General features: G+C 60.3%; 1 protein-coding gene across 2 annotated transcripts; it reads left to right on the forward strand.

The window, feature by feature from the left end:
- The first annotated feature begins 3,486 nt into the window (after window positions 1-3,486).
- RFX5 (regulatory factor X5) lies at window positions 3,487-9,967 on the forward strand. 2 transcript variants are annotated; one of them, XM_069878647.1, is made up of 10 exons: window positions 3,487-3,559; window positions 4,703-4,836; window positions 6,077-6,110; window positions 6,528-6,610; window positions 6,774-6,899; window positions 7,122-7,238; window positions 7,592-7,673; window positions 7,900-8,104; window positions 8,736-8,833; window positions 8,957-9,967. In XM_069878647.1, the coding sequence occupies exons 2-10, from the start codon at window positions 4,718-4,720 to the stop codon at window positions 9,920-9,922; spliced, it is 1,830 nt and encodes a 609-aa protein (XP_069734748.1). In that variant the 5' UTR covers window positions 3,487-3,559; window positions 4,703-4,717; the 3' UTR covers window positions 9,923-9,967. The 2 variants fall into 2 exon arrangements, with proteins under 2 accessions (XP_069734748.1, XP_069734749.1); XM_069878648.1 differs by having other exon boundaries at window positions 7,903-8,104.
- Window positions 9,968-11,220: the final 1,253 nt, after the last annotated feature.

Raw genomic sequence — 11,220 nt, forward strand, 5'->3', positions numbered from 1 at the left:
CCCAAAAATCCTGGCACTCCAGTATCCCAGCATCCCAGCTCCCCAGCATCCCAGCACCCAAAAATCCTAGCATCCAGAAATCCTAGCACCTCAGCATCCCAGCAACCCAACATCCCAGCACCCAGAAATGCTGGCACCCCAGTATCCCAGCACCCCAGCATCCCAGATGCCCAACATCCCAGCACCCAAAATCATAGCACCCCAGCATCCCAGATCCCCAACATCCCAGCACCCAAAAATCCTAGCACCCATAAAGCCTAGCACCTCAGCATCCCAGCACCCAGAAATGCTGGCACCCCAGTATCCCAGCACCCCAGATCCCCAACATCCCAGCACCCAAAAATGCTAGCACCCCAGCATCCCAGCACTCCAGCATCCCAGCTCCCCAGCATCTCAGCAACCCAAAATCGTAGCACCCCAGCATCCCAGAGCCACAAAACCCCAGTGCCTATAAATCCCAGCACCCCAACAACCCAGAGCCCCAAACCCCCAGTGCCTATAAATCCCAGCACCCCAACATCCCGGCACCCAAAATCGTAGCACCCCAGCATCCCAGCACTCTAGCATCCCAGCTCCCCAACATCCCAGCAACCCAAAATCGTAGCACCCCAGCATCCCAGAGCCACAAAACCCCAGTGCCTATAAATCCCAGCACCCCAACATCCCAGTGCCCCAAAATCCTAGCACCCCAGCATCCCAACACCCAAAAATCCCAGCACTCAAAAAATCCCAGTGCCCCAGCATCCCAGCACCTCAACATCCCAGTGCCCCAGCATCCCAACGCTTCAACATGCCAGCACCCCAGCATCCCAGCGCCCCAAAACCCCAGTGCCTATAAATCCCAGCATCCCAACATCCCAGTGCCCAAAAATCCTAGCACCCCAGCATCCCAACATCCAAAAATCCCAGCACCCCAGCATCCCAGCACCTCAACATCCCAGCACCCCAGCATCCCAGCACCTCAACATCCCAGTGCCCCCGCATCCCAACGCTTCAACATGCCAGCACCCCCGTGCCTATAAATCCCAGCTCCCCAACATCCTAGCAACCCAAAATCGTAGCACCCCAGCATCCCAGAGCCCCAAACCCCCAGTGCCCTATAAATCCCAGCACCCCAACATCCCAGTGCCCCCAGTTTGCCACTGGTGACCCGTGCCCCCCCCAGCATGTGCTGGAATAAACAGGAGAGGCTGCCGCCCTCTGCAGCTCCTGCGCCTCGAATCCTGCTTTTTGAGCGTTTCCAGAGGCTCCTGGGCACTGCAGGCACGCTGAATGTGCACTGTGGGCCCATTGCACACACGCTGCACGCACACCTGTTGCACGCGCACACACCCATTGCGCACACGCCGCATGCACGTTTCACACACCTCGCACACACCCCCTGCATGCACACACCTTGCACACGCCTCTTGAATGCACACACCTTGCATGCACGTGCTGTGCACACTCTCGTTGCACACACACCTGGCATACAAACTTGCACACACACCTTGCACGCGCACACACCTGCTGCACGCACCTCTTGCATGCACGCACACACCTTGCACACACACCTGCACACACACCTCTTGCATGCACACACATTGCACACTCACCTTGTACACACACCTATTGCACACACACATGTTGTACATGCCTCTTGCATGCACAGACCTTGCACGCACACACCTTGCACATACACCTGTTGCACAAACCTCTGGCACGCACGCACACCCCTTGCACACACCCCTGTTGCACAAATACCTTGCACACACACCCGTTGCACACGCCTCTTGCATGCACATACCTTGCACACACACGTTCCACACACCCCTGCTGCACACGCCTCTTGCATGCACTTACCTTGCACACACACCTGTTGCACACACACCTATTGCATGCACATATCTTGCACACACACCTGTTGCACACGCCTCTTCCATGTACACCCATTGCACACACCTTTTGCACACGCCTCTTGCATGCACATACTTTGCACACACACCTCTTGCACACACCTGTTGCATGCACATACCTTGCACACACACCTGTTGCACACACACCTGTTGCATGCACATACACTGCACACACCCCTGTTGCACACACACCTGTTGCACACACCCCTGTTGCACACGCTTCTTGCATGCACACCCATTGCACACGCCTCTTGCATGCACATACCTTGCACACACACCTGTTGCACACATACCTATTGCATGCACATATCTTGCACACACACCTGTTGCACACGCCTCTTCCATGCACACACCATGCACATACCTTGCACACACACCTGTTGCACACACCTTGCATGCACATACCTTGCACGCACATACCTTGCACACACACCTGTTGTGCACACACACCTGTTGCACACACCCCTTGCATGCACATACCTTGCACACACACCTGTTGCACACACCCCTTGCATGCACATACCTTGCACACACACCTGTTGTGCACACACACCCGTTGCACACACACCTATTGCATGCACATACCTTGCACACACACCCGTTGCACATACCTGTTGCATGCACATACCTTGCACACACACCTGTTGCATGCACATACCTTGCACACACACCTGTTGTGCACACACACCCGTTGCACACACACCTATTGCATGCACATACCTTGCACACACACCCGTTGCACATACCTGTTGCATGCACATACCTTGCACACACACCTGTTGCATGCACATACCTTGCACACACACCTGTTGTGCACACACACCTGTTGCACACACACCTATTGCATGCACATACCTTGCACACACCCGTGTTGCACACACCTCTTGCATGCACACACCTTGCATGCACATACCTTGCATGCACACCCATTGCACACACCTCTTGCATGCACATACCTTGCACACACACCTGTTGCACACACCTTGCATGCACATACCTTGCACACACACCTGTTGCACACACATACCTTGCACACACACCTGTTGCATGCACATACCTTGCACACACACCCATTGCACACGCCTCTTGCATGCACATACCTTGCACACACACCTGTTGCACACACCTTGCATGCACATACCTTGCACACACACCTGTTGCACACACATACCTTGCACACACACCTGTTGCACACACCTGTTGCTTGCACACACCTGTTGCATGCACATACCTTGCACACACACCCATTGCACACGCCTCTTGCATGCACACCCCTCGCACGCACACACCTGTTGCACACCCCTCGCGCGCACACCCCCCCCCTTGAACACGCACCTTGCACACCCACCCCCTTGCACGGAGCTCGGTTCCTCCCGGCGCCGCCCCTCCCTCCCCACCAATCAGCAGCCGTTGCCAGGCAGACTTCAGCCTCTCCCAGGCTCGTATCCGGGTAGGGCTCCCGGCGCAGCCAATCGCCTTCGAGCAGCGCGCGGTATCCGGGCAGAGCGGCGCCGCCGCAGCCAATCAGAAAAAAAAAAAAAAAAAAAAAAAAAGACCCCTCGGCGGGGCTCGCTGCTTTCGGTTCCTGTTGCGCGCGGGGCAGCGGCACGTGGCGAGCGCGGGCCCGAACCGGCCCGAACCGGCCCGAACCGGCCCGGCACGAGGCGAGCGGGGCCCCCGGGGTGGGGGCGGGGCGAGGGGGTCGGTGTCCGCGTCCCCGTGCCCTGCAGTCCCGGTCCCCGTGGTCTCCTGGGTCCCTGTCCCCGTGCCCTGGGTCCCTGTCCCAGTCTCCTGGGTCCCTGCCCTCCCGCTGTCCCTGCCCCTGAGCCCTTAGTCCTTGCGGTCCCGCTGTCCCTGTTCTCAAAACTCTGTGTGTGTCCCGTCCCCGTGTCCCGCGTTCCTGTCCTCTCGCTAGCCCTGTCCCCATCCCCAAGCCCTGGCTCCTGCCCTCCTGCCCCCAGCATCCCTCTGCTCTCTCCTTGCCCTGGAATTCCCGTCCTGGACCCTCAGGACTGTCCTCTCCCCTCAGCATTCCCAGCCCTGGACACCCCAAGCCCCCAGGGGTCCTGGTCCCCTCCTGGGGACGCTCTCCGGTGCCCCCAGCATCCCTGTTCTGCTCTCTCCGTGCCCTGGAATTCCCATCCTGGACCCTCAGGACTGACCTGGACCCTCAGCATTCTCATCCCTCTTCTCTCTACATGCCCTGGAATTCCCGTCTTGGATTTTTCCCAGAAAGGGTCACTGGGCAGTGTCCGAGGCTGCCCAGGGAGGGGGTTGAGTCCCCTTCCCTGGAGGGGTTTAAGGGCCGGGTGGACGAGGTGCTGAGGGACATGGGTTAGTGATTGATGGGAATGGTTGGACTCGATGATCCTGTGGGTCCTTTCCAACCTGGTTATTCTATGATTCTATGATTCCCAGCCCTGGACACACCAAGCCCCCAGGGGTCCTGGTCCCCTCCTGGGGATGCTCTCCGGTGCCCCCAGCATCCCATTTCCCTGCCTGGAATGGGGCGTCCGGAGCCATTTCAATCTCTGCTGCTGGAGATGCCCCTCCTGGCACCTCTGTAGCCACTTCCACATCTCGTGGTGGCTCGTGTCCCGCTGATATCCCTGTCTTCCCATCCCTGCAGGATGGACAGGGCTGAGGACGGATGAGTTCAGGGTGCAGCAGGCTCCACAGTCTCTCGCCAAGCCTAAGCTGGGGGCATGCAGCTGGACATCACCACCACTGCTGCCCAGGGGGGCTCTGTGGTTCTGAAGAGGTTTTCTTCCCTTCTCTTCAGCTGAATTTTTGTTTTCGCCACGCAGCAGGAACCAGATGCCATGGCTGATGAGGAGCGGAGCACCCAAGCCACCAGAAAGGGAAGTTTGTCACCCAGCGGCTCACGGGGCAGCACGGCCGAGTCGAGCACCCTGCTGCAGGAGCTGCGGAGCACCATCACGTAAGGGCACTGCATGCCTTTCCGCTTAACCTGAGCGTTGCTGAACGTAGGTTAATTTAACAAGGCTAATTAATTTGCAGCCCGAAAGGGATAAGCGTTGCGGTGCCTGACAGCTTCTTGCCCCGTCCCTGGCAGGGTCAAGGTTCCTCCCTGTTCAAGGCCAGGTTGGATGGGGCTTGGAGCCCCTGATGCAGTGGGAGGCGTCCCTGCTCATGGCAGGGGTGGGACTGGATGGGCTTTGAGGTCCCTTTCAACCCAAACCATTCCTTGATTCTTACGTTGATGCTGTGGAGTGGGACAGGCTCAGGCCCCTGCTTTGTGCTGTCCACGGAGCACAGCCCCGCAGTGCTGCACTGCATGCAAAAGCAACTCAGGGCTTCGTGGTTTTGGGGTACGGTACAAGAAGGATGTTGAGGGGCTGGAGCGCATCTAGAGAAGGGGAATGGAGCTGAGAAGGGTCTGGAGTGCAGGGGTTCTGGGAGCAGTGAGGGCCCTGGGGCTGTTTAGTCTGCAGAAGAGGAGCCTGAGGGGAGACCTCATCGCTCTGCGCAGCTCCCAGAAGGAGTCTGGAGCCAGGCAGGGGTCAGGCTCTGCTCCCAAGGGACAAAGGATGGGACAAAAAAAAAATGGCTTCAAGTTGTGCCAGGGGAGGTTTAGATTGGACATTGGGAACAACATCTTCACTGACACAGTGGTGAAGCCCTGGCAGAGGCTGCCCAGGGCACTGGAGGTGTCCCCAGCCCTAGAGAGGTTCACAAACCATGTGGCCGTGGCACTTGGGGACAGGGGTCAGTCCCATGGTAGAGTTGGGCTGACAGTTGGACTGGATGAGCTTGGAGGGCTTTTCCAACCTCAGTAATTCCATGATTCTATGGTTGTACGGATTTGTGTGCAGCAACCCAGTGGGCTGTGGTTTTCTGCCTGCTCTTCTCTCCCTGGGCTCGGGTTGAGCACACAGCTCTGGCGCGGGATTGTGGGTGCACAGGGAAGCCCTGAGTGTGGGGGGAACAGGCTGCACTCACCCATGGGTGCCGGCAGCTTTAGGCTCTCGGTGCTCTGGTATCCTGATCTCGGCGTTGCCTCTCATGCCAAGGTGCCCGTGTGGAGTCCGGAAAGGCATGGGGATGGTGCCATCCTTGGGAGCCCCTGGCAGCGGCTCTGGCAGGGGCTGGGGCAGCTTGCAGATGCTCTGGGTGCTGCTCTGGTCTGTGATAGCTGCTTTTGTCTCTGTCCCACACAGCAAATCCGTGCAGAGCAAAGTCGACGCCATCCTGGTGAGTGTCTCCACAGCACGTTGTGTCGAGGGCGTGGGAACGACACTTCTCCCCCTCTCCGTGGGGCTCCCGCTGGAAATTGAACCCAGGGGTTTGCCTGGTCCTGCTTCCCACTGGATCAGGATCTGGCTGCAGGCTTAGCCTGAGGGATCCCTGATCCTCTCACCCAGGGGACGCCCCCACTCCCAGCACGGTGTGGGATGCCCTTTCCCATCCCCGTGACTGCGTTACCCAGTTCCCTTGCACACAGGCTGTTTTCACGCTCAAGAAGCTGCTCCACTTTCAGTGCCCCATACATCACTGCTGTTAGGAGTGTGACAAGAGTGCTGCTGGCATCAGCTCTTCCCTGTGTTGGATCCATAACGTTTCTTTGTCTCTGGTCCGTTTCCCCTTTCCCCATGGACCCTTTGACCATAGCAAGATGTGCAGAAGTTCTCTGACAGCGAAAAGCTCTACCTCTACCTCCAGCTGCCATCAGGGCCAAGTCTCGGGGAGAAGAGGTGGGTGCCAGAGCGCGCTGGGGCCACGGCCAGGAGAGCTGGGGCTGGTGGGGACGCAGATTGCAAGAGGCTGGGGGGAGATGGCATGGCTCTGCCTTCTTCTGTTCTCCTTGTGCTGCTTTTACACTAATTAAACATCATTCTCGGGCTCCCCTGGGAGCAGCAGTAGCCTGGACCTCAGCTCGCTGAGCACAGCCGAGTGCATGCATGCGTGCAGCTGGATCCGGAACCACCTGGAGGAGCACACGGACACCTGCCTGCCCAAGCAGGACGTCTATGATGCCTACAAGTGAGCGCAGGGGCCAGCCTGGTGCAAGGAGCCTCCCTCCGGGGCCGGTCTTGTCCAGCAAAGCGGTGGGGAGGTCGGTTCGGAGGGCAGCGAAAGGCTGGGGTTTTCAGGAGTGGCTTGACCCAACCTTGGGTTCCCAAAACAAGCCGCATCAGCGGGGAGAAGCGGCTCCGTGTGGAGGCAAGAAAGGCTCCGTGGCTTTACCTTGTGGTCTCCTGGCAGGCGATACTGCGATAGCCTCTGCTGCCGCCCTCTGAGCACCTCTAACTTCGGCAAGATCATCCGGGAGATCTTCCCAAACATCAAAGCCCGGCGGCTGGGAGGCCGAGGACAGTCCAAATATCCTTGTGTGTGCCAGGCTGGCAGGGGAGCACCAGGAGCTGGTGGGACCGGTGGGGACAGTGCCACTTTTCCAGTTTTCCCATTTATAAATCTGTGCGCATGGGGGATTTTGTAGCTTTCACGAGGGTCCAGGTACTGGTTTTTTCAGCTCCAGAAGGTTCAGCTCGCTTGTTTGAGAGTGGCTTGGAGTTTCCCCGTGTACTCAGGGGAGCCGGGGAGCTTGTGGCGAGTCGAGGGCTGGCTGCTGTCCCACCCCCAGGGTGAGCCCAGCATTGGCCCTGCGTCCCTTTGAGCTGTGACCTCTCACGGCTGCGACCGTCAGACAGTGAAGCACCTTAACACTGCCGAACGTACTGCTACAGTGGGATCCGGACAAAGACGGTGGTCAGCTTGCCACCCCTGCCCAGCCTGGACCTCAAAGTGACAGAGACCGTAAGTCTCGGTGGCCTCCACGGCTTGGGTTTCGCTGGTCCTTTTGGTGGGGCAACGAACCTCCTTGTTCATTAGATCTAACGAAGGGAGGGAGTGGTGGGTTGCCCTCTCTGGGAGCAGGCTCTGCTCTGTTCCATGAGAGGATAAGGACTTGCTGGGATGTCAGGATCAGGTCCTGTTCACGTCTGGGGCGTCCTGTCCCGGGGCTCACGGCTTCTCTCTCCAGCAGCAGTCAGAGCTGACGGACCTGGTGCAGTCCTACAGCAGTGAGGTGATGGAGGCAGCCTGCGCCCTGACCTGCGACTGGGCCGAGAAGATCCTCAAACGCTCCTTCAACAACATCGTGGAGGTGGCCCAGTTCCTTATCCAGCAGCACATCATCAGCTCCCGCTCCACCCACGCCGACCTGGTCATGGCCATGGTGGTTTCAGGTGGGTGGGATGGAGCTCAGGCCCCAGTCACCCACGTGTTGAGGACCCCCAAGGGACACAGAGCGGCTGGGGGACAGGGTGCCCTGGGACACGGGGTCCCCTTCCAGCCCCTTGTCCACGCTGGAGCTGGTGAAGGGCCCCAGGGGTCATCCCACCTTCATCATTCTCTGGAGCGAGTCCAGAGAAGAATGATGAAGCTGGTGAGGGGGCTGGAGAACAGGCCTTATGAGGAACGGCTGAGAGAGCTGGGAGTGTTCAGCCTGGAGAAGAGGAGGCTGAGGGGAGACCTCATTGCTCTCTGCAACTCCCTGAGAGGAGGTTGTGGAGAGGAGGGAGCTGGGCTCTTCTCCCAAGGGCCAGGGGACAGGACGAGAGGGAATGGCCTCAAGCTCCACCAGGGGAGGGTCAGGCTGGACATCAGGAAAAAATATTTCATGGAAAGGGTGATTGGGCAGTGTCCGAGGCTGCCCAGGGAGGGGGTTGAGTCCCCTTCCCTGGAGGGGTTTAAGGGCCGGGTGGACGAGGTGCTGAGGGACATCGTTTAGTGATTGATGGAATGGTTGGACTCGCTGATCCGGTGGGTCTTTTCCAACCTGGTGATTCTATGATTCTATCTCCTGTGCTCCAACAGAGAGCACGGAGAAGTTCTCCCGGGAGAGTCGGCCCCTGATGGCAGCGAAGAAGAACGGCCTGGAGCCCTCGGAGAGCAGTGACAGGAACCAGGGGCAGGTGAGACCCCACAGAGCCACCTGGGGAGCCAGGACCCCCGGGTGCCCTACTTGAGCGTCCGGATGCACCTGGGAGAAGCAGCACTGTGGCGTCCCCACTGCCAGCACCTCTCTCTGCCCACAGATGAAGAAGGAGAGTGGCCCCAAGTCTCCTGGCCTGCCCCGGCCTGAGAAGAAGAAGCCCCTGGAGCCCCCCAGAGTGGCCAGCAGCCCCCAGGTGAAAGCCCTGGTCGCCCGCCTGCCCCTTCTCCTGCCCCGCGTCCCGCAAGCAGAGCGACCCACAGCACCCGGCGCCGCAGCCGTCCGCTCTTCCCCTCCTATCCTGGCCCCCAAAATCACGGCCGCTCCCCTGGGGGGCACGGTCAAAGTGGCCCTGCCTCTGCCGGTGGGCACAGCCTCCCCGTCCCTGCCGCTGGGGCTGGCCTCGGGGGCCACCGGGCCGGCAGGGCTACTGAGCCAGCAAGCCGCCTTGCCCGTCCTCAACGTGCTGCTGCCTGGCGTGCGCGTCCCCGCGGCCGAGGGCCCCGCCAACCCCCAGAGCACAGGGGGTAGCGAGGGGCCCGGATCCCAGGACTCACAGCGCCTCAAGGCCGCCAAGCGTTCTCCGGAGCCGGCCGGCGATGCCGCCCCGCAGAAGCGGAGACGCGGGCGGCCAAGGAAGAGGCCGGAGGAAGCCGGCCCCGGGGAGGTTTCAGAGCTTGGCTGCAAGGCGGCTGCGGGCACTAATGGTGGTGGCTCTCCTGGTGCCACCAGCCCCCTTGGGGACAGCCCAGCTCGGGGCTCCCAACCCACCCACGTCAGCGTCATCCGTGACAGCAGGACCAGCGCCAAGGTCACCAGCGGCCACAAACCAGCACCGCAGATGACGGCAGCGCAGCGGAGCTCAGGGGAAGCTGGGTCCCCTCTGGGTGACACCAAAGATCCCCGGGAGGATGAGGAGCTGCCCCGCATCCCCCATGATGGACAGATGCAGGCAGAGACCCATCCCGCCGCAGCCACCCCCCAGCACTCAGACACGTCGCCCCATGTCCCCACGACCCAAGGGGGCTCACCGGGGCGGGCAGGGCTCTGCTCCCCCCCCGGCACTTAGGGGCTGCCCCACGCCCGCAGCCCAGATTAAAACTGAGCACTCTTGTCTGTCCTGTCTGTGCCCTGCAGGGGGCTGGGGGCTCGGGGGGTAAGGAGATCCCGCGTGGAGGGGGCTCTAGAGCTCTGGGGGGGCTCAGCCCTGAGGTGGGGTGAGTGGAATTGAAGAGCTGAGCAGGCATGGGCAGGGGGCACAGGGAGGCATGGATCCGTGCCTCAGTTTCCCCATGCGGTGTAGGCAGCAGCTGGCCTGGAGTAGGGGTCTCGGTGCAGGTGGGGGTGGGTTTGGCAGAGCCCATGTTCAATGAAAAAATGGCTTATTCTGCCTATCCCACAGAATCTCTGCCCCCCTCTTCTCCCATGGAATGATGGAATGATTTGGGTTGGAAGGAAACAAAGCCCATCCAGTCCCACCCCTGCCATGGGCAGGGACACCTCCCACTGCATCAGGGGCTCCAAGCCCCATCCAACCTGGCCTTGAACCCCTCCAGGGATGGGGCAGCCACCAGTTCTCTGGGCAGCCTGGGCCAGGGCCTCCCCACCCTCACAGCAAAACATTTCTCCCCAAGATCTTATATCAAACTCCCTTCTTTCAGCTCAAAATCATTCCCTGTGTCCTCTCCCTGCAATCCCTGATCCAGAGCCCCTCCCCAGCTTTCCTGAAGCCCCTTTCGGCACTGGAAGATGTCTAGGAGTTCTCAGCCTTCTCTTCTCCAGGCTGAACAACCCCAACTCTCCCAGCCTGGCCTCACAGCAGAGGTGCTGGAGCCCTCACGTTGTCTCCGTGGCCTCCTCTGGCCAACAGCTCCACGTCCTTCCCGTGCTGAGGACTCCAGAGCTGGACACCGGCTCCAGGTGGGATCTCCCCACAGCGAGCAGAGGGGCAGGATCCCCTCCCTCCCTGCTTTTTTGCTCCCACTGCTTTGCCTGCAGCCGGGACCGCCCGGCACGCTCTGGCCCCGCCCCCTCGATATCGCCCCGCCCCCACGCTCTGCCCCCGCCCCCCTTGTGCTCTGGCCACGCCCCCTTGTGCTCTGGCCACGCCCCCTTGTGCTCTGGCCACGCCCACCTTCCCTCTCCTGCCGCGCCCTCTCTGTATTGGCCACGCCCACTCCGCTCTGACCACGCCCCCTCTGTTTTTTGACCACGCCCCCTTCTCACTCTGACCCCGCCCACTCGGTTCACCCTAAGGCCACGCCCTCAGATCGGCTCAATCTTCTGTTCTGGCCCCGCCCCTTTGACCACACCCCCACTCCATCTCCTCTGGCCACGCCCCCTTATCTGACCACGCCCCTCACATAT

This window comes from Phaenicophaeus curvirostris, chromosome 29, assembly GCF_032191515.1.
Source record: "Phaenicophaeus curvirostris isolate KB17595 chromosome 29, BPBGC_Pcur_1.0, whole genome shotgun sequence".
NCBI classification, from domain to species: Eukaryota; Metazoa; Chordata; class Aves; order Cuculiformes; family Cuculidae; genus Phaenicophaeus; species Phaenicophaeus curvirostris.